The sequence below is a fragment of the Dromaius novaehollandiae genome, chromosome 2, assembly GCF_036370855.1.
Source record: "Dromaius novaehollandiae isolate bDroNov1 chromosome 2, bDroNov1.hap1, whole genome shotgun sequence".
Taxonomy (NCBI): domain Eukaryota; kingdom Metazoa; phylum Chordata; class Aves; order Casuariiformes; family Dromaiidae; genus Dromaius; species Dromaius novaehollandiae.
In genome coordinates, this window is record NC_088099.1 from 140233139 (window position 1) to 140257210 (window position 24072).

Genomic DNA, 24072 nt, shown 5'->3' on the forward strand with positions numbered 1-24072 from the left:
GAACATCAGGTATTAAGGTGGAAACTCAGCACTGCTGATTCGAGTGGCCAGCTTTATTTTATTATTCGAATGAAACCCAAATGTGTGCTTTCAGCTTTAAAAAATATATGGGTAGAGTTTGTTCTTGCAAACAGTCGGATATATGTTTTGCTGAAAACCCAGTAAAGCTTCCTGCAATCGAGTGAATTTTGCTCATAGAAGTAGACAGGTCTGTACTCAGAATCACATCCAAGTCACTTTAAAACAATTTATTTCAGGAGGAGCTGTGCATGCCAGGAATACTGGTCATGTGTGCCTTATTTGGTGCTTCAGTATGAATTTAGGTGTCCTATTTTAGACACGCACATATGAAAAATTTAGCATTAAAAAAATTAAACTGAGAACCAAGCTGAACAAGCCTGGCTGGTGTTATTCTAAAGAATGTACTGAAATAACATCTGTTCACAACTGAATGAAAAATGTGATATTTTCATTAATATATTGACTATGTCATAAATGATTCCTAGGACTTCCATCTGCCCAGATAACTTCTTCATGCTTATGCTTTCTTGAATTGAAGGTAGGTTTTGCGTGGCATTTTGACTTTGGTTACCTGCAGCCTCAGTTGAAGTAGGGGCTTCCTAGATGAACTGTGCCCATCCTGTGTGTGATTGTTTGAATGGAGTTGATAGAGAACTGGCACAGGGATGAAGGCATGGTGATGTTTCTAGCTAAGCTGGTAGAGTTCTCCGTGGCGTAGCTGGACCACGGCTATTTCAGGTATTTGCTCTAGAAGGTAACTTTGAGGCACAGTGCTTCATTCTGATCATTTTAGGATTTTCTGCTTGTGATGACTGTGGCTGGATTGTCCCAGATGTCCTCCCTGAGTTGAACTCACAGTCAAGGTTGGCACTGGTGTCCTACTGGAAAAAGTAGTTCATAGTATTTGCTTGAATTTGAGATGGCTGAGTGCAATTTGATGATATGTATGATAACAGGTATTTGCTACTTACTGTTTGTTATTCTCCTCTTCTAAATTTTATTGTCTAGTGAACAGAATATACCAGTGGATGAAATCATGATACCTTTTAGGTCAATGGCAAAACTCTCACTATGTTTACTGAAACTAGAATTTCATACCATGTACTTATTTGTGGTCAGTCTTTCCTCACAATTATTAAATAACTAACAGTTGAAGTGAACAATTCACAGAGGACCCCTAGCATTTATTTACGTAACCTCCCTGGTGAGTAATAGCAACTAACAAATACAGTGACAAATGCAGTCTTTGTGCAAGTAATTTATGAACCAAGGAAAAGGCAAACAGTATCTGTGCTCTGTTTACAGCAAATAATTGGACCAACTGTCATCACACTAAAATTTTGGGGAGAAGATTGGAAATGAAAGGAATATTATGTCTCTGCCATGAGCAAATCACAGTCTTCTAAAGCGTTTTTGTAGGTGCCTTTTGTATTGGAATGAAACATCTTCTCATGCTAATCTGCCCTCTGGAGTGCACTGAAACTACCTAGTTTTCAGGTTGCAATGGTTGAATATTATGTAGCCAACAGGTTATGCTCTTAATGTTGTGGAAGGTCATTATTGTCTCCTTTTGTCCTCTGGTAATGACATCCTGGCCCTTAAAACAGACTCTTTTCTTGTGTCACCTGCACAGGTCGTTAAATATGATGAACATGACTTCTTGGCGCATACTGAGAATTGAAGGGGCTATGCTCAAGCTGCGCGGTAGCTGAGGAAGATTTCTTTGCTTTCATCATAGTACCTCCTATATCCTAAAGAGCCAAACTGTTCAGGACAGTGAAAAATCTATGGGTACAAATTTTTTTGCATTAAGTAGAAGAATCAAATGCAGTTTCTGAAAGGCATTTTTAGCAAGAAGGGAATGCCTGTGGGCTGTATCACAACCTTCAGATTTCCTGGGACCAGAGGTTGTCCCTCCTGCTCCTTGAGAAATGCCGCTCCGGTTCCCTCCTCTTCCCTACTAGTTAATGTTGAAGTGAGGCTAGACAGGGAGAAGTGGATTGTAAGGAGGAGGAGGAATTGATGACTCCTTGAGAAATACGTGGGAACAAGCAGATGTTGTTTCCTAAATGTGCAGTTGTTCTCAGAAACTAAGCAAAACTGGATAAGGCGAACAGTGCACATTGTTGTTCGTTAGCTAAGTGAGATATGTCACTGTCACCCTGATTCAAAAGCAGGAGGTTCTCTGGAGCATCGCTGTGTCCGGCTGACTTCAAGGCCATTATGGTTAAGCGCATTTTGTTTCATGAGCATTTGGCTATAAGCGGTAGACTCTGGATTTGAAAGCAGGTCCTGGTTTGGCGTATGCAAGGAGTTTTGCCTGGGACAGCTTATCCTAATATGCAGAGTGTTGCTGTGTCTCCTACCTGCGTCCATGTCTGGAGAACATCCAGGAGTGTCACTCCTGAACAATGTCACTGACTTTTGTTTAATGAGGTATTTCTTAACAAATGCCACTATGCTCTTGGACTCCACTACCTTCCAGATCATTCTCAAGTGTAAATCGAAAGTATGATTTTAACCTAAAAATCTCTGAATACTTTTACCTGTATCTGAGAAATTGCTTTCCACCCTACTGAGGGTCTGCTAGAGAGCACTCATAAATTGCAGGAGAAGAGGGCTGGTGGGAATGCTGTCTTCTCTAGGACTGCTTGCACTTGTTTCTGCTCTTGGTCCAGAAGAGCAGAAGTTTGTTAACCGTAGGCCTCCAGAGCTCTGGAAGGTGTGTGAGGGGCAGGGGGTTAGCAGAGGTGACTCCTGCCTACTCTGTCTAATCTGTTTATATCTGTCTGTCTCAAGTAATGCTCTAGCACCTATCACCTTGGTAGCTAAGAATGTTTCTCAGAGGACCATGACTTTTCTTCATCTTTTCCTCTGTTTAATAGTCTTTTTTCCTTCCTTTTAAACTGGTCTTTATTAAAGTTGAGAATTCTTGCACAGGGTTTTATAAACATGTGTTATTAAATTTTAAATCTGTTTTGAAAGTGCCTCTATCCTACTCCCTCCTAGTAAAGTGACCTTTTTAAATGGAGGGAAGTGGGTTTAGATGACAGTCATGATAAATGCGGTCATGTTCACTCAATAAAATAAGGCCCAGTGCATTTGAGGATAAATCAGTGAAATGTACAGCCCCACCTGTCTGTCTCCATCATTCATTTCCACTGTCACTTTCACAGTGGCTGATGGATCACAGTTGCTGTAAAATTAGACAGCCTTTAATCTCATTTCATCCTGATTAGCTTCTCCTTACCCTTTCCCTCTAACTCACTGACTGACACGCTAAAAACTCACACTGGGCTGTGTCTGAGCGTGGCGTACAAACTTCTCTTCAAATACCCTTTTTGCCGGGCAGGCAGGTGTTCCACTGAGCTGAAATGTAAAAATGCGAAGATGTGATTTTCACATTATTAAAACAAAACAGCAGACAAAGGCTGGTGTAAAATTAATGAAAACGGCAAGTAGGCCAGACTGCGTAATGGGCCAAATTCTTCCTGTTACACCCTGGCAGCCCCAGGGAGCTTGGGAAGACGTTGCTGCTGGAAGCTGAATTTAGCGTGCTCGTTGACACTCGATTTTGACTGTATCTACCAAAAGTTAGGTCCTGTACAGACATCTATTCATAAGAAGTTATGGTTTATAACGAAAGTTTCCTACTGCTTTCAAAGGGCATTTTATAGCTGTAAAAATGTTGCTTATTCCCACAGTTCTGCTTTCTGTGTAGAATTTGGGATTAAGAGGGCCTCTGAAAATGAGCTGGGAGAAAGGCTGCAGTGCTGGTGATTTCAGTTTCCATGCAGAAACGCCCCTGGAGATCTCCACGGTGTTGTCCTGCCCTCCCTGTTTTGCTTGGCTCCCTCCGACCTCGGCGGTGGCAGGCAGAGCATGATTGTGGTCCACATTCATGAGACTGAGAGCAGGGTTTTCCCTAAAGCTCTGTAAGAAACAAAGGTCTTAATAAAGGTCTGCAATATTTTATTATAGTCACCTTTCCTTCTGGTTCCCAAATACTACTACCCTTCCTTATGAAAACTTCCCTTTAGCTTTCTCATGAGTTACAGATGATAGTTCAGGTCATTTGGGCCCAATCCCGCATCAGTGGGAATGTTGCCATCAAGTTAAGTAGGAGCCAGGATTAAGCCCTTAGTTTTCAAGGTTTAATTATCATCATAAGTGTGGGAGTCTTATTGCATAGTTTATATGCATGGGAATGGCAGAAAAGCTTAAAATACAATTTCTTCCTCTACTGGCCCTGTTTGTATCAATATGGAGGATAAATAAACAAAAGTGTTTGCAAAAATGAAAACACAAAATGAGAAAAATATGCATGTATGCACTGTTCTTTTCAATAAATGCTGTATCCCTTCAAACTGACCAAAGGAGAACCTGGTTGAGGGTTCAAACGTTGGCTTGGGCATCATTTGAAAATGTAATAGAGCAGTGGGTTAGGTAAAAATCAAAGACCCTGCAGACTGATTCCAAGGAGTTTTCTTGGCAGGGGCACCCCAGCAAGCATCTATGGGAGACAGCACATTCCCTGTGGGAGGCCCAAGTTCATTCTGTAGTACAAGCATCCACAAAATCAAGGAAAGTTCTGGGTTTTTGAGAGAAGAAAGATTTTAAAATGAGAAAATGACTGAGATTAAAGAATGAGATAAATACGATTTGGGGGCTAAGAAGGTGTCAAAAATTTCTCTCATTCTTTCATCCTTCTATAAGCAGTATGAATTCTTATGCAGTGCCTAGTGTAGGATTACTTCCTTGTTATACAGTTTACTAATAACAAATAACCTTAATTAATATATTTTTACTGAACCCAGCTGCCCAGTTTAAGAATTGCTTCACTTATATGACTTGTAAGAGCATAGACTATGAAAATGATATTCGACCTTTACTGAAAACTAAAAATGTACCTTACTTATTCATCATTGCTTTGGCAAAAACTTCAGTAAGAAGCTTAAATGAGGCCACTTGATCTTTAAGAAAATGTGTCCTAAATAACAAAGCTGTGCGTATTTCTTATTATTATTATTTGCATATGCTATACTGCACAACTGCATTTTGAGAAAAATAAAAGGTAATAAAACAAATGAAATGAGAGATATATCACCCAAAATAATCCAAGTGTGAGATAGGCTGCCTCTTTTTTTCTTTTTTTTTTCTTTTGGCATTGGCAAAAGAGCACAAAGTAAGAGCTGGCCCTGAGTCATATTGATTTCCCACTGCACTGGTTTCCTAAGTGCTCTGTTGATCCGTGTCAAGCAATAAGTTCCCTGCCTGTACATGCACATCACCTCCCCATTTGTCCTCACCTAGATTTAAGGTGCCCATATGATGAGCTGAACAAGGACATCATTTTTCCTACTGGTGTCACTGGGCCAAAACTACTGCATGTGGTATGATAACTAATGCTGTGTCTACATTTACCATATAATATTACAATAGTGTTGTATGGCGCAGCACAATAATATGTGCATAGTATGGGTATGTGCGCCCTTTATTTTTGTGTCTTAGTACTTGTAATGGAAATGTAAATTAAATAATAAATAGTTTATTGTGACTGGAGCTGGTCTGTAGTAATCCCAACGCCTCCCCAAAAAAAGCATATTGAAAACCTAATGCCACAGTTTTGATCTTTGTTAACAAAGGGCTTCCTGATTAGATGAATAGAAAATGTGTGATTGTGCTGCTAATGACATTGTACAGGAAATTAAGCGTATACATTTGGAAAAGGCATTAAATCAGCAGGACCTTAATTTAAAAACTTAAAACTGTATGGAAATGCAGCTTGTTCATTGCTGTGTAATAGAAAGCTACTGAACACACTGACTCTTCTTGTGGAAACATTACCAACGGAACAAAGCTGGGCTGAGGGTTTTTTTAATGTTTGCTAGCATACTAGGATTCCTAGCAGCTGTTTATTTTCAGGAAAATATCAGACAACTTCACCCCTTTATGTAAGTTGTTTTTAGAACAGCGTATAGGGCAGCTGGACAGGCGTGTGGATGCAGAGGGACCAGAATTTCAGCTTTTTGCCTCAGTTATTTGCAAGATTGAAAGATGTGAAATGATTGATAAGTGGCTTTGTCTGCTGTTTATTCACTGAACATGCTTGGGGTGATGCATTCCCCTATTATACTGTACAGATATAATTCCAGTATTATATTTTGTACCTTTGGAAAAATTTTATGGACTCAGTGCCCTGAGCTGATAAAGAATTCTTGTTTTACTTGCAGTTATGCCATATAACAGTGCCCATCACTGTGTCGTGGAAGTGGAAAACTTCTTGTTCGTATTGGGAGGGGAAGACCAGTGGAACCCTAATGGTACGTATAAAATATTAAAAGACGTGAGCAATATCTACTTTTCTGTGTCTGTCTGTCAGGTTGGCTGCTGTGTCATTAGCAAGTGATTTTGAGGACCCTTAACCTAAATGTTGAACTAGTCAAGGCTACGTTTAGATAGTGATGTAATAAATATCTGGTACTTTAGCATTAGCATCACCGTCATTCATCAGCTCCCACATCCCTTGAGAAATGCCACAGGCAGCAGAACAGACTTTTTCAAGTGCATGCACCAGGCAGCAGCTGTTAAGAATTTTAACCTTCATTTCCAGTCTCCTTCCAGTCATAATATAATAATGCAATTGCAGTAGATGAATGCTTCTTTTCTATTGTCAAACCAGATACTCGCAGCTAAAGTTGTTAATGTGTTAATTATCTAGACTCTGAGATTCTTAAACTGGTCCTTTTTTTAGCCTTGTGCAAGAGCTTTTCATATAGATTATCTGCTGCTACCTTCTTTGATTTGATTACTTCATAAATTTACCGCAAAGAGAAATTAAACAATTTAACAGGCTTCTGAGCAAAGCAAAAGGAGAATACTATGCCTTGCAAAATTCACAAAATTGTCAAGACATTGTTAAAAAGCTTGCACACAAAGAAAGAGTTGTAGTTGTAGCAGTCTGTGTAACAGAGATAATTATGACTGAGAAACCATAAAACAGCTTGCAGGTACACATTTTTACTTTAAAACACCAGAGGATCCAGCTGAAATTACATATACTGCATATATTTTATTGTGAATGCCCCATTTCAGCATCTGCACTAAACCAAATTATAGAAAATTGTTACATCTGTTCACTTCCTAAAATTTGAGACAAACAATCCAGTCCACCCTATAAGCATATTTCCAGTGTAGTTAAAAATATCACTAAATGTCTTAGGAGAAGAGCCCTTCAGTTCTATTGCTGAATTTTATGTTAAGCAGGAGATAGCATTAATGACAATTATTATTAGGAGTATCAGCCACATTCAACAACTGAGAGCCCCTGTTGTGCTTGATGATAGGCATATGGATAATAGAGGCAGACCTTGTTCCACACAGTTTAAAATTAAATAGCTATGTCACATGAAGGATGAACAAAAAGAAGTATAATCATCCACAATTTTAAGATGTGGAAACTGAGTCACAGAGTAATGGATAGGCTTAAGGAGGGGTATGTATCCCACATCTAAGGTAAGAGTTGAACACAGCTGTCATAACAAGGTGGTTCGTGAGCTGCAAAGTACCGTAATTTTAAGGCCACCTAGATCTAGATCAAGTCTTGAGCTGAACACATTGCCACCAGAAGTCTAACAGCTTCCTTGTTCTGTGAGTACCAAATAGTTGCAATTTTTCTGTAGAAAAGATAGGAATAGAAGAGGTAGGAGCACTACTGATGCTGATCTCTTTACAAACATATCCCAAGAGAAATGGATCTTACTCATCACAAAAAGTGGACTTAAAAATCGTTAGCTACATCCTGTGCTGTTGCTGGCCTAATTCTTCCTTCGAAGTGATTTACTCTAAATGGGCACTATATGGGGATTACTCACTTATACTCGTTTGCGTATATGTGAAGGCCTTTGTCTGCTATTTTCATAGTACAGTAGGGGCTTCAAATGGACCTAACTGGAACCGTCCTGCCAGAGCATTGCTAAGATTTCAGTTTGCATGAGAACGTGCTGGTGTTGTTTCAGTGGATGGAGCTGTCTTTGAGATGGGGAAGTTGAAGGCTTGCTACACACTTCTTCAGCCATCGCACTTGCAGATCTCGAGGCGCCCTGTCGACCCCAGGGAGCACCTGCCCGCCCTTCGTGCTGCATTTCCAGTCACAAGGGATCCCTCCCTAAGTGCATGCTGATGAAAGCAGGTTGCAGAGCATTAGTGTGGATTTAGGACCAACCTTTGTAATCTGCAGAGCCCTCGCCTTTTGGCATGGGGGCAGAGACCTTCCTGCAGAACAGCATCTGTCTTCTTTCCTCCCATTCTCTTGATTTACTAACCCTGACTTCTGTTTACTCCTCGCAGTTTCTTGGTTCTGACAAGTGCTTCCTGATGTGTGCGTACTTCCTGAGTGACGAGCAAGGCAAACTAATAGATGCAGTTGTCTTTCAAACTGAATTCCAAAATTAAATTGGAATGAAAACAGTTATACCAGGCAGCTTAAATAGGTCATTGAAGCCTTTTCACAGGCATTGCATAGTCCCTCTTTGTAAATTTTCTAAGCTCCTAAAAGCAGTTGGATTTTTAGCCCCCCACTACTCCTGTTGGAAAGCCGTTACAGAACCCAATGGCTCTAAATGACTAGGAGCTGTATTCTAATTTCCAGTCTAAATGTATTCTTTGACTGTCTAAATCACCTCGTTCTCATGCCAAAGTTGTCCTTTAGCTTAATAGTTTTCCCCTCCTGGAGATTTGTTCCTCTTCTGTGTTATAGACGCCATTCCCATCCGCTTTCAGCTTTTGTTTTGCTAGATACAATGAGCAAAGTTCTTTAGTCCTCTGCTCCTCCTGTCATCATAGAGGGACATCTCTGTGCCTCTTCTAGTTTGATTGCATCTTCCTTTCCATGAAGTGACCAGATTTATACCCTGTATTCCCACTGTAGGCTCATTAAAAACTTATCTCTTTACTAGAAATAACTGCCATTGCTTGCTATACAATCCTCTACATGCATAACACTTGTACAGCACAGAGGCTGGTATGATAACAATTAAAAGCTGCTGTGTAACCAATGACCACTGAAGTCAAAAGTAACTCTGAAGGATGTAGTAACTCAGAAGGAGCAGCATTAGATCCTTCTAGCAGAATTCCAAACTTATGATCAATACTTACATTGTATTGTAATTCTTCTTTTTGTAATAGAAATAGATTAATAAATGTCCTGAACAGTGAGACCTAGAGCTAATCAGATGCCTGCTATTATTGCTTTTGCCGCATATTGAATCTATAGCTCTCAATGCATGTGTTTTTTCTGTCTTTATGGACTAAAAGAATTCAGATAGGGACCAATAACAAAGTCTGGCTTCACTAAACTTGATGGCAAAATTACCACTTGCCCTTAGTGTATGGGGATCTCACCCTATGAGATGTGTTTGAGTAGTGCTCAGCATGCTGGGACCTCGGTCCTCATTAGGCACCATGCTGGATTTGAAGGGAAATACTGCATTATTCATCAGTCATCAGCTTTCCTCTTCTCATATGGAACATGCTTTTAATAGCGAGAGAATGAGTTTGCTTCCAGAAGGAGAGGTCAACATGGTTTCTTTTTCTATTTCCTTGTAGAACATGATCTTAAATTATTATAAATATAAATTTTAGCTGTATCATTATTCTTCTCTACAATCCTGATAGTTCATTTACATAAGCTGAAGTAAGTGTAGAAAGAAACAAGCAAAGAGAGCCAATCCCACAGGGGCTTTTCCGATGCAAAAATATTCACCTTGTAGGATACTCAGTGACCATTTATATAACTGTGACATATGCAGTTGGGTTATTCTACTGTCCTCCGAAGCTGCTAATTAAATTTTTTAGTCACAGATACATAAACAAAGGTTTCTTTTTCTGAGATCCTCATCTGTTGAAGTCTCAGGTGTTAAAAGAAATTGCCATGCACTCTCTTGCTTCAGTTTTCTTGCTTTGATGTCAATCTACATGTAAAATAAGGTGAAATCTTAATATCGTGAAGACATGAATACAATTCTGGGGCTTGACAGCAGGAATAAGCTAGTTAGCTGGTGTATGTTGCTCACGTTTCTATTTTAGCTAACACGTTTGGAATAAAACCCTAAGAGTATATTCCCCCTTCGATGCACATGTGTAACTCCTCTGAACTTACACTGAAAGTAGATGGTAGAAGAAACCACCTGGTACAAAGACTGCATACCCCATGCTGATGGCTTATGCAGCTCCTGGTTATTTGCGCAGTCTTTTTCACCATGTTGCACATAGGCATGAAGTGAGGAGAAAGAAAAACACATATTCTCCCTATGATTTTTTTACCTGACACAAAATAGTCTCATCATAGCAATACCACAGGAATGCCATCTTTGGGGCAGTAATTTTGCTTAGTGATGTTATTTATTGCGGCTGTGGAAGTACCACAGCATCTGTAACTATAGCTAAATACACATTTTCAAGGTCTTATTACAGAGAGCAAGAATAATCTCTATCTACTTTTACTGCTAACAATTGCTAATTCAAACCTTGTAGTGCCCCGTTTGTTGAATTATTACTGTACACATAGTGAAATCATACATTGTTTTAAAAGGGGGAACCCTTCATAAAAGCTGTCAACTTGTGAAGTGTATGTAATATATATTACAATCATGATGTTAAATACATGAAGCAAACAGCTGAGTGTCAAAATAATCTATCTTTACAGGGAAACACAGTACAAACTTTGTTAGCCGATACGATCCCAGGTTTAACAGCTGGATACAACTTCCACCCATGCAAGAGAGGTAAAAACCTGCTATGTGTTTTTCAATGTATGTTTTATCATCCTAGGAGCAGCTGAAGTTTGGCTCAGTTCTGGGAGTAAGGAGGCCTACAGAAGCATTGAAAGTATGGAGATAAAACTGCAGCGTGCAGTTGCTTCTCCTTTGTCTCCTGATTTTTTTAAATATTCCAAATTCACAAGTCCAGATGCCAAATCCTGTGGTGCTAACTGATGCAAAATAGCCACAGACTTTGTGCAATTACTGATTGCCTGAGTACAATCTGAAGGGGTTTCTTGAAGTCTCCGTAGTGTCCTGTCATGTTCCCTGACTGAAATGTCGTGATGAGTTAGCAGTAAACAAGCATAATTATAGTCAGATATCTTATGTAGAACAGAAACTTTCACGTGTTTACCCCATCCTGTTTCACCACACCAGCCATGAGAAGCTCTCCTCAACCTGACTTACCCTGTCAGAGGACTCTTGATCCTAGGTGGTGTTTGGCTGAAATTGCTGTCAGCCAGTGCATATTAGGGTAGCATGCATTTTAATCTTACTGTGTACTGAAGAGCAGAGCTGCTTGTGAACTTGAGCAGTGACCACTAAATGTGGCTTAAAGTTAACTCTGTATCCCAGTTCCTACCCTGACAGGGAAAAAAGTCCACCAAACTGGAACTGAATGGTACATATTTCTTCATAAAAACTATCTTAAAATCAGGCAATACAAAGTTATAACATTTTATGCAAAAACATTCAAAAGACTGTCCATCCTTCAGTTCAACAACATCCATCTTCTCACAGATCGTATGTACAAGATGTCTCACACCACCTTCCTAAGATATTCTCCTTATTCCATGTGCTGACAGTATTTTGGCTCTTTTTTTGTTTGCTGTCCTCAATGATCAGGTGTCTTGCAGTCATAAATACACTAAGCTCAATGCAGCTGTGTGATTCAGGTATGTGTGTATTATGAGATGCATGGAAATCTGACTGTCTCCAAATTTTCAGAGGTAAAATCTGTGCAGAGTTTTTGAAGGGCCCCTGTTCAGCATTCAGTACAACCGACTTATGTCCATGTGCAGACCCATGTGTGATGCTTGTCACCAAAAACTACTGCATCATACCAGAGCAGAGTGACTCCTGCCCTCTGGTTCAGCTCCCTGAACTGACTCGCTGCAGTCTCGGGGCTGTGCGTGAGATTGGGTGCCGCTGTGCAGGTCATCCTCAGCACGCCAGGAGGTAGGCTGGGCTTTGCATGGAGTCTGAAGCTCTTACATGGAGCCTAATGGCAGTCCTAATTAGGCCTGTTGAGTATCTGCAAGCAAAACTCCTGAGGGCCATGTGCAGTTGCCTGGATGGATTGGGTTTATTTGGCTGAGAAAGCTCAAAGCTCAGAAGGCAGAAGTAGGTAGTTGAGGGTTGGAGAAGGCAGACAATGGCAATTTTTTCACTTTTGCTGTAGCCAGTTCTAGAAAATATAGATCCAATTTATAATACCAGGTGCTGAATATGCCTTCAGTCTTGTGTTGTAGTGGAAGCTGCTGCCTTCAGCCAAGAGTTAGAAACTCTGTGGAGTGTTATGACTGCTTAGCAGCTGCCCAGTAATAAACTGTGATGTATTAGCATCTCAGCACTTCACAGTTTTATTTAAATGTAATAGTCCACTCATACATAGTCCCTTTTACTAGGGGCTTTATTGTGACAGCATTTATTGTCACCTCTTCTGTTCAGGATACGTAATTCGTAGGCTTGCCCATTATTTCCTATAAAGGCTCCTAAGCATAGGACCATTGCTGAAAAACAGGGATTTTTAAATAGTTTTCTAAAATGTGTTGACTTCCTAATGACTTCCTCAGAGGTGTTGCAAACAGGAGAGAGCTTTTATGCAATCCCCATTCTCAGCCCCTTAGTCAGATAAAGTTGCCATTAAAGTCAGTGGGCTATTTTGTCCACCCAGGAGCCCAGGGACATGCCCCGTGTGTGATGGTGTAATGCCAGCACCACTGACGAGACAGAGGGTTTTATGGCTTCTTCTGGGTCATTATGGTCCATCAAGTCGAAACCTACTTAGGAATTTTAGTGTGAGAATAATTGGCTGGGTAGACTGTCATAGCTCCTTTGAAATGACTGCCAGGTAAACATGGGTCTCATGCACAGGCAGTATATTCTCAAGTTAAAAATCTGTATGAAATATTTGATGGGTAAACTTTTATCTCATATTATAAAATCCATATCAGATTGATTTCACTGTACAAACTATAAAGAAATGTCTAATTCCATTAGGGATTCAGATGCATTAGCATGTTTTTCTTTCAAGCCAAGTTTTGGTTCTTTTAATTTGAAGATCATCTCAAAAAGACTTGCTTTTGAAAAGTATGTGGTGTTTTCAGGTATATGTTGTTTAGAGAAGCAGCGAATGATTTGTTAGCTATTAAAATACATGTTCGCCTAACAATACAATAGCAATGGGATGCTTTTTGGAAGGCAGTTCAGTTGGACTGATAAATCTAAGGAACGAGTGACCCTTGTAGCAGCCATACCTTAATGTATGGGATGAACCACAGCTAAATGCCACAATCCAATGCTATTCCTGGAACCAGAGAGACCCCATCAAACCAGCTCAGCCCAGAGCTGGGGGAGGTGTATGGAGTATAGTAGCAGTTACAACACCTTACTTCTTCTTACATTCCATTTTAAAGGGGTTTTTTTTGCAGACCACATGCAGTGCTTGTCGGCAAAAAGTGCTGCATTGTACCAGGGCATGAGGAAGCACAAGTGGAAATGAGCAGGCTAGCTTCCTTACTGAAGCTGAGTGAACTGAGAGAATAAGCGGCAGAAAAAGAGATAAAACAGTCTCACACTTTTTCTTTGTCTCTGGCTTTATTAATAATATTATCTGTTATTAAAATGACTGTATTTTTTAAAAAGCAAAACATATACTCCAGCAATGACCCTGAAACAAGGCCCAGATGTTATGATGATCTGTAACAACACGGGTAGTTTTAAACCTCAGACTGAGAGTTGTATTTCCTGCTTCAGGGCATAAATTCACTGTCTTTAGGAATCAAAAAGAAATGTTAGAAATGTTTCCTTCTTATGGGTGCTTAAGAGAAAAAGTTAGTTGGGTTCATTATTGAGTGAGGGGAGTTGAAGGAAAAGCATTTTAGAGACTGGTGAACATCAAATACTGGAGAAAATTACAAAATAGCTGTCTTACTGTCCATACTCAAATCCCAAGGTGCATTCCAGTTATCTTGTTAGAATGGGTAGTCTCTTCTCAGTTTTATGAGGAAAAGGTTGCAATGCTAACATGAGTATATTATATTTTAATCTGGATCATATTTTACAGCCATCTAAAAAATCATCACTTCACAGTGCACCCCTTATACTATGTATCGTTGAAAAGTAAAAAAACAAAACCTTAAAATCTCTGTGGCAGGAGCTACTGAGGAAATATTCACATTCAAGCAGAAGAGTAAAGCTTGCTGACGCTTTCATTTTTGCTCCTTATACTGACACTGTGTGGATGAAACCAGGAGTACACATACCAAATAAGGTTAACAAAATCCTAGTTAAAATAGTAATGCCTGCCAGTTGTACCTAGCTCTATTTATTAGGCTTGGACTAAAAAAAAAAAAAGAAACTGCTATTCATATGGAAGAGTATATACCTTTTTTGTTACCATAGAGTTTGGTTTTGAAAATGCATCCTGATGCACATTTTATTAGAGTTATTACCATAAATCTGACTGGTTGTTTGCGTAAGCTAAAATTTGAAACCCCTCAAGGCTGGCAACCAATCCTCCACAATCCACACCTTGTGTATAGAGCCCAGTAAAGCTGCCAAACTCTGCTGGGCTTAGGGTTGGGAAAATGAGGGGTATCACTTCTGCTGAAGTGCTCCTTGGTAGGCAGTGCCGAGGAAAGGTGGTGGTGGGCAGCGTGAGCCCTGGCTGAAGCTTTCCTCAGCGCGTGCATGTGCAATGGTGCTCGCCTGTGCAGCTGCTCCGGTGTCTAACCAGATGCAAGCTCTGCCGCTTTCCCTGCCTTTGGGGCAAATACTCTTGCATCTAGCCTGTGATTTACTCTCAGGAAGTGTTAGGCACTTGATTACCCCTAACACCTATACACGCTGTCAAACTAGAGTGAAATCAGCTGGCAGACTGTTGTTGAGGAGACAACACTTGGGCAGACATAGATACCCATACAGTGTAATCAAATAGGCTTTGTTTCCATAGAAAATCAGGCTAAAAACATAGATGCACGATTTGCTGCTCAACCATGCAGAGCAATATAGGCCATCAGCTTCTATCTGCCCATTGACAGATAAATTAAATGGTCTTATTTAATTCATCAGTTTAGCTGGAGACACTTAGCAGTTTTCTTGCTAAGTGTCTCTTTGTGGTCTTTGCTTTCCATAGCTTTATTCCCGTGGCAGTGTTTCCCTCTCCATGTCACATAGGAGACCTTGCAACAAGGGGTGCCAGCCTGCACCATCCACGTTGCCTGTATGCAGGCAAGGCCAGAGCAAAGGCGGTGCTCCGTAGCGCAGCTCCTCACCAGCATGATGAAATCATGCATCACCTGTCAGAGATGCACTCTGGCCTCCAAGTGAGGCCAGAAATAGGCAGTGTGGCCTCAGACCTGCTCCCTGGACTCCCAGCCTCTTTCCGTGGCTATATATGTGTGTGCCTGTCTGACCTCTCCCCCAGCGTTTAAGCCATAAGCCAGTTTCAGCCACATTTAACAGAGGGAAATTCCTCAAAAATGTTAACGTACCACCGATTTTGTGAAAATAGGTGGGTAAAGGAGGGATCCTATTCCTGCTGTCACAGAAGGAAACACACGCCTAAATGCCTCACTTACCAGCTAGCAGGTTGGAGACACTGTAAGCCAGGCTTTATTCGTTCCTCTGGTCACGGCACAACTTTAGAAAAACCGAGGGAGGAGCAGGGGCATGTATGAGCTGTTCACTGCTGCGTGCTGTGCTCTGCAGCTCACCCTGTATGCCTTGCCAGTTTGCAGCGTCAAGCCCTTGGCAGTGCATGTGATCACGGAGATCCCCAAATTTACCTTGTGATTCAGGAGATGGGTAGTGCAATTTGCAACGGCTACCTGCTGCAAGTGTGGGTGCCTAGGCATGAGCTAAAGAGCGTTGTGTTAGCGACAGCAGCGGGTTTGCCAAGCTGCAGTCACACTTTTGTGTGCCAGTTTTGCAGAGCTGTCAGGACTAGACCTTGTAACTCCTGTAGTGTTTCACTCCGGAAAGAAGTTTGGATGAGGGTCTATAATTCTTGTCATTCAACATTTTGTGCAGGACTTCATCCTAGTCCAGCTCTGTTCTCTTGCAATTTTCTTTCTCATATCACTTCATCTTAAAATTAAAGTCCTCTGTCCTATCACCCTTGCGGCCACAGAGTAACGAGGGTAGCTGTCCCTGGAAGAGGATGACCCCAAACAGTGTATCTCAGGATGGTCTACCCCAGTGTATCTCACAATGGTCTACTGTTCCATTTTTACTTCACCAGTGCACACCTACCATTAATTTTGGAGGCACAAGGAAGACAAACTAATACGAGCCCAGCAGTCCTGAGCAGAAAAATTAATTAGTTCCCTGCATACCTGAGTTGCATGTGAAATCAGACAGGTGGCTAAAACTTTGTTCAAAATTAGTTGAATGGAGATGGGCCTTTTTGAGTTAACGGGCGGAAATGTAATATTGTGCCTAGCTTAAGGAAAGTTGTTCTATTTGCAGTACTGCAGAAAGAAGAAAAAAATGATAATTGAAGAAAAATTTTGATGATGTGGTTCTCTTAGTAAATTGGGAACAATGACCCTTGAAGGACCATAAAGAAAGTGAATGTCAAGATAATTTATTATTGTTACATTATCTACCTCATTTTTCACTTTGTCTTACTGAGTTGTTATATCCCTTACAAGGTAATGCCCCAAACATTAATGAGCACCTTTTTATCTTCCGTGGGCGTGCAAAAGCAACAAACAGCTTTGGAGAAAGGTATTTTCCGCCAGATTTATGTGTGCTTAATTGTTTGACACCAAAATAAAGTATTCATTTGATGTAGAACATGTGTTTGAGTATTTGATTAGCAAAGCAGACATAGTCTTTCGTATTGCTGTATGCATGTGAATCCCCTGGACATTTCTGTCTGAAGCAGCATTTGAAGTAGCAGCTATCTCAGTTCAGGGAGTCAGAGGAAAAAAAATAAATCGTTGACACAGCTAATTGGCTTGTTGTTGGCTTGTTTTGTTTTGCTCTGTTCTGCGCTCCAGGAGGGCCAGTTTCTACGCCTGTCGCCTCGACAAGAACTTGTATGTGATCGGCGGAAGGAACGAAACTGGCTACTTATCCAGCGTGGAGTGCTATAATTTAGAGACGAATGAATGGCGCTATGTGTCTTCCTTACCGCAACCTCTGGCAGCCCATGCAGGAGCGGTTCACAATGGCAAGATATATATTTCAGGCAAGTGCCTTTACCAGTTCCTGCTGTACAAAAAAACCCAGAAGCCAAAAATGTAGAGCTAAATTCCTGCCGCAAGGCAATGAATGTCTTTATTTACACTAATTAACAAAGGTATATTTACTTTGCAGGAGGTGTTCACAATGGAGAATATGTCCCCTGGCTATACTGCTATGACCCCGTGATGGACGTCTGGGCCCGAAAACAGGACATGAACACAAAGCGAGCAATCCACACTTTGGCTGTAATGAATGATCGACTGTATGCAATTGGAGGAAACCATTTGAAAGGTCACATTTTTAATAGTGAAAAAGCATTTCAGTGTCCCCCGTCTCCTGATAAAGAATATTTTTGTTAGACAGTCGTTGTTAAATACGTTAAAAAGCAGGCAACACAATTTAACAGGACACTTGAGCCAGCAATTTTGAAAACATTTTATGCAAATTATTTTAAAATTATAACAGTACATTAAATATATGAGTAATGAATGCTTTAGATAATAAAAATGGGAGCTTCCATTACTCAAAGGCATGGACAATTTGTCATTACCAAGAATTCAATGAAACAAACAGATTATTCTTTGACCCGAAAGTACCAGCAATATTTTCCTCTGTAAATCATTTTCCAAAATGTGCAGTTAGAGAGAGCTTTATTCAGAGCAGCACACAAAAACAAGCTGCCATTTTAATGAAAAAAAGCAGCCATTAAATATTAGGACTAGACCCTTTAGATCCCTTTTTAGTTTTAAATGTAGCTTTTTAATTACAATTTTTTGTTAATTCCTTTTAGAGGTCTCTTGTTTTTGCCTTTTGAAAAGCTCTCATATTAAAATTGCTACTACTTATAGGCATCTGGAATTCTTGTCTTAATACTTACATGCCATTGCTATTACTGCTAAAGAGATTCTGCTTAATCCAGTCAGTTCAGACAAAATGCACAGTTCCTGCTCCTTTGTCCCCTGATGATATTTGTCAGTTTATACTCAGATTTTTCTTTGGGTTTTTTTTGCTTTCCTTTCTTGTTTCAATAAAAACGCTCATAACAGCAACAGATAAAATTAGCCAGTAATGCAAAAGAAAGAGTGATGAATGAAAAGAAAGAGTTAACTGCCAGCAATACTTGCCCATGCACCTGAACGGATCTGGCCCCCACGTCACAGTGAAACTCTGAAATCACATGCTGCTTTTGAAAATCTTGAGTGTCTGTGGTGCATGTAGGGGGCACAGTCTTAGATGTAAAATTTCCCCGGTAAATGGTACTGGTGCAGAAACCCTTGCTGCCAGGTGAAGGCTGCTTTGCCTCCTCTTAGCCCCAGCCCAAGTTGTGGTGGGCATTCCTGGACTAGCTGTGAAAGGAGGGATGAGGTAAAAGTTGCCTGCACAAACACACCTGCAAATGTTATAGACGTTGGCTTCCCAGTCCAGCCTCCTGTGGAGGTTCGCAGTGTTGGCTTTTTCTCCTACTAAAGTAGCAACATTAAGATGTCACAGCCCGCAGTATAGCCACAGGACAGGGGTTGGTTTGCATAGGCTTGCAATGCTTCCACCCTGCCTTCTCCTTCCTTCTTCACCCAGTTTCACCCAGCACCCTCTAGGAGAGAAGGAACTTCTGATGAGCGTTGTATTTTTGCCTCTACAGTGCTTGCCTTAGATACTTTTAGTATGTATGAACTGCTGTTGCAAGACGTATTTAATGTCTAGGCTTCTGGAAAGCCTTCTGTGGTCTGGAGGAAGGGGTTTTTGAAAAACTTCGGTTTCCTCTGTGAAGTGGAACAAGAAAAGGAACTGCAAGTGAACAGGAGAGGGAGAGAGTTGAAGTGTGGATAAAATTCTCTCTTGGCTGGGAAGAGCAAGGCTCCCTCATAGCTCAACAGCAAAGCAGTCCTTTGTGAAGCTGCTTCTTTATACTAGTGTCAGCAGTGCATTTACCTCTTCACCACTGATCATGTGCATACTGCAGTTTATTAGGGAGCTTTCTGACTGATTCTGGGCACACACCAGTGGCCTCTCTGTGGCCCCTTGAAAACTTTACAGCAATGCAAAATTATTTCATCACAACTATTCATTCTTGACATAAATAATCTTACAAGCACCATCATTGGGAAGTACCAATATTACCAAATGCCTTTTTCCAGAAAATCAAACTTACCTTCTCTTTCCCATCTTCCCTAGATGGAGAAGACAGTCAATCAAGTAAAGCATCCTGGTATATTAAAAAAGTCATAATTTTGTGCTTTGACAAAGGAAGTAGCTTGAGATGGAGAAATGCCTAAATGTTAGAGCAGGAACCAGGATTCCTGGGCTCTACTTTTGTGTTCAATTAATCTATTTGTTATTAAACATCACAGCTTGAGAGTCTTGAGACCCGTCTGCTCTTTGGTGATTGCAAAGTCAGCAGCTGGAGCCATTCTCCCGCCTCAGCCGGGGAGGACGGGACAGCAATTCTTTCGGTTAAGTTTTGTCACCTAGATGACTGTCACATCACAACCACATGCTTAGGTTACCCCTTAAATCAGCTTGAAAATTGAAACTGGTCCTGAATGTGACAGCTTTCTTGCTAAGCGCCATGTCCCTCTGAAACTATGTGGCATCAGTTGTCTTAGCTCTACCTTGATTGTTAGTCATTGATTTCTCAGTGAGATTTAAGCCAGTGATTTCTGAATAGGTTAGATCTGCTGTCCTTCGAGAAAGGCTGCCAGACCAGTCTTTCCCTACGTGTTCAGACTGGTGTCAGCACGGATAGGTGAGGTGAAATATTACTTGAATCTGCTTTTATCGTTGTTACATTATTATTGAGTGTTACTTTCTGATCTGCTCAGGTTTTGTATGCACTTGTACTTCTGATTTGTAGAAGATCTGTAGAACTAATGGTAAAGACTTCAAACAGCTTTACTTGAACTGAAAGAATGATTAACATCACAGGAGATGGCTTAAACATATATGGCAATATTTTCTAAGAAAAAGTTTAACAGTAATGCTCTAATCGTAGTAATGTAATTATACTTGTACATTAATAAATTTAATAGTGTAACAAATAATAAAATAGTATGGTTGTAATACATATTCTCTTTTTCTCCATCTTTTTCTCCAGGTTTCTCTCATCTTGATGTCATGCTTGTGGAATGCTATGATCCAAAAGGTGACCAGTGGAATATTCTTCAGACCCCTATTTTGGAGGGCCGCAGTGGCCCTGGCTGTGCAGTTCTGGATGACAGTATTTACCTTGTAGGAGGCTACAGCTGGAGTATGGTAAGTACCTGCTGTCTGCCAATGACCCTTCCATTCCCCTGAGCTCTTGTGGCCAGTGTGCTCCTTATGCAGGTGGGCCTGAGAGGAGGGGAGGGATGAACTACCTGTTTTCAGCTTGTGGAGAACATGTAGTATTTTTTCAGCTTTGTGCTTTTCTCTTTAGATAAGTTATTTTTAGTTTGTGTTCACTGATAGGGGGTAGTACAAAAATCAGATGTATTGGCAAGAGTGATTGATGAGGCTGAAAGCCTGTAGCTCTGCTTATAAGACGCTTGTAAAGAAGGCTGATTTGCAAAGGTTGGGCACTCAGCCCACGTGAAAATGGAGTCACTTTAAGTGTTCTTAAACTAGTTCTTAAACTAAGGACCAAAACCATCTGCCGCTTTTTAAAAAAATAGCTTTTCATCTTTAAAGCTGATGTGTCACATGGATTTTACTTAGGCTGTGTTTCAATATGACTTTTTGTTCTCTGCTGCAGGGGGCCTACAAATCTTCTACAATTTGCTATAGTCCTGAGAAAGGGACTTGGACAGAACTAGAAGGAGATGTTGCTGAGCCACTCGCAGGCCCTGCTTGCTCAACTGTCATACTGCCAGCCTGCGTACCATACAACAAATGATACTCAAGGAGCACTGACATGAACATTGATTGCATTTGGGAAAATAATGACGGGTGACGTAAATATTTTAATAGAACAGACTTCCTGTTAAAACAAAGCTACATAATTGACCCTTATTCCATATTTAGGCTTTAGGAGCAAACTAAAAGAAAACAAAAACAAAGTGTTGTCCCATCTCAGATAGATGCCGGTGTCTGATGAAGCAAGTAGCTAAAACACACCGAACATTACATGCTGACAGACTGCCATTTCAGACTGATTTTAACTTTTTCCTGCTGCAGAGATATTCCTCACATCAAATTTATGGTAAAAAAAAATGAAGGCTAAATGTTCAAATACAGCCTGAAGAGACAAGATCAGTATTGTGCATTGTATCTACCTGCATGTGATCTGTGTTGAAGTCATGAGGATGTTGTTTTCATGAATGCTTCAGAATTCAGATAGTGAAAAGCTCACGCTGCATTGCAGAATTGTCTCCTCCTCTGTAATCCTAACCTACAGCTATTTCACATGCTCTGCGAGCAACACAGCATCAGAAGATCATTAAAGGTAAAGAAGTATCATTCAGTTTTTGCACAGCTTGGCTTCTGATACACTCTGCCTTCAAAGTCCCCACATGTAAGTGCAGCAGAAAGCAGACTACAGTGTAAAGCCATGCTTTACAGAGCACTTCTTGCAATTGCATTTCAGGGATTAGGATCAAATTCTTCTCCTAATCACACTGGTGTAAATTCAGAGTCACTTCACTGAAATCACATGGAATGACTATTTCTAAATTAGCCCAACAGAATTTTCTCCTAAACCTTAAATTCTGGGTTTGTAAGGAGGTTATTTCCATGACCACTTAACAAAGTACCAGAACCGACACTTGTTTTCACCAGCCTGTTAAATATGAGCATATCTGCTATTTGCTTCCAAAGACAAGAACACTGAATTTAAGTATACATGTATTACTTTGGCCTCTTAAAGCATTATGCACAGTATTGAAGAGACCCTGGAAAGTAGTTAAAATTCTCTAAGTGACTGATCTTAAAACATATTCTAAAAGATTTTTACTATTGATCCAAAGTAATGTGAAGCTAGACTTACACTGCCTTATAGCTTGTGTAATTATTTACACATTGCAAAGCAAGTTCAGAGTGCTGCCACATGGGACCAGTAGCATTTAGGACTCACTTTATGAACTCATAGTTGCGTGCACAAATCAGGCTACCCATGTTGTAAGCTTATGTCTTTCTGTTCTGGCTTTGCAGAAGCAAAGACAAAATCTGAGCCTGTTAAACATCTACACCTCAGCACAGCATATGTAAAATTCTTCCATTGTGATTTACTGGTGTTTTGCATCCATTACCCTCAGGGCTGTCTTCTTCACTGATTTAAATTGACATAGCTCCAGTGAAGCCAATGGATGTATTCTGGTTTATGTCAGCTAAGAATTGGGCCTTTAATTTGCATAGTTGTAACTGGCTGCATCAGATAAAAGGCAAAGAAGACTCAAATCCTGCATTTCCAAACCTGTGCATATTTTTCATGATAGGACTTAATGCCAGTGCATTAAGCAAGAAGTGGGCAACTACTGTAGGTTGGTTTCTGCTGCAGAGGCTATAGATGGGAGGAAGAATTCATTATTTGCTTTGCAAAATAGGAAGAGGACGAATGTACTCAGAAATTACACTATATATTGAAGCTTGAGAGCAATATAAATAATGGAGAGCAAATACCATGGGACTGTTTCTCTCTGGCATCAGTCCAGTTTTATTGCAGTGCAACTCCCTTGCTTGCAGCAGAATTACACAGTTGTAAAATTGGAGTAATGCAGTAAAGACTGATACCATACAAATGCAATAAACCAGTTGATGAGGTAGCTGCACGCCTGGAAAAAATTTGTTTAAACAAAATAATTATCTGAAGATGCTAATATTTGAATGTGCTGTTGGGGAGTTTTCCAGTGAGCATCACTAAGGAACTCATAAAGGTGGAGTGTATATCCCAAAATCTCAGTCCATTTCTACTATATAGTGCAATCTTAGTTGGTTTTGTATTTATTTATATTGTTCAGATCCAAGGGATCCCTTGTAAAATATATTTGGTGCAATCATGACTTTTTTTTCCTTTCCTGTTGAAAATATATAAATATAAATATATATAAAAAGGAAACTGTTAAGGTACTAAATGAGGAAACCTTGAATGACATTTAAGATCAGGATACGGTCTGCCATTAAACACTGATTGTCACCTGTCTCTACTAAAATGTACCATTTGTAAAGGATATTTGTTGTCCTTTTATGTGGTTCTTTTTTTACCAAGATAATTTAAAGATTTATGAGGACTGTATGTAAATCTTTCTATCTTTCAGGAAGGCATGACCAAGGAAAGTGCTAACTGAACAAGTCACACAAAGAATGTAAATTTTGTACAGTATTAGACTGTGTAAATGAAGCTTGCTTGTAGGGGGAAAACTTTAAATAAAACTTTATGTACTAATTCAACTGTCTGCCATATTCCTACTTACAAAGTGTATGTATAAATAATATCTACATTAAATTCTTTAGAACTTTTTTATCATGTAGATGTGTACACTTTTATTTTGTGGCCATGCGTAACAGTCTCGCTGTTCTCCAAGAGCTGAAACTGTGGATCACCTTCCTCCCTTGAGCACACACGCCTGGCCGGTGCTTCCACCCAGGAAAGCCAGACCGGCGGGCCAGTGGGTAGAGTCTGCCTGCAGCAGAAGACAGATGCTGCCATGTGCTCGCGCAATGCTCTGCTCTGCCCCTTCTGGCAGCTCGTGGCGGGCGAAGTGGAAAGGCACCGCTCAGTTACACACCCTCTCGCTTTGGGGAAGTTAACACTAGTCCATGCAATTTCCTTCTTCTTCAAAAAGTCCCTGCTGTGGTGATTAAGCCTGTGACCTGTGGGCATTTCCATTCCTGGAGGGGAAGTGCT

The 24072-nt window shown here is 40.4% G+C and overlaps 1 protein-coding gene across 1 annotated transcript in view; it reads left to right on the forward strand.

The window, feature by feature from the left end:
* KLHL14 (kelch like family member 14) overlaps window positions 1-23691 on the forward strand; it is a 62213-nt gene extending 38522 nt beyond the window's left edge. Inside the window, exons 3-8 of the mRNA XM_026119642.2 lie at window positions 6255-6344; window positions 10727-10805; window positions 17072-17262; window positions 17391-17549; window positions 20350-20507; window positions 20986-23691. Of these exons, the coding sequence (XP_025975427.1) occupies window positions 6255-6344; window positions 10727-10805; window positions 17072-17262; window positions 17391-17549; window positions 20350-20507; window positions 20986-21126 (818 nt within the window). The 3' untranslated portion in view covers window positions 21127-23691. The remainder of the gene's footprint in view (window positions 1-6254; window positions 6345-10726; window positions 10806-17071; window positions 17263-17390; window positions 17550-20349; window positions 20508-20985) is intronic.
* The last annotated feature ends 381 nt before the right edge of the window (window positions 23692-24072 follow it).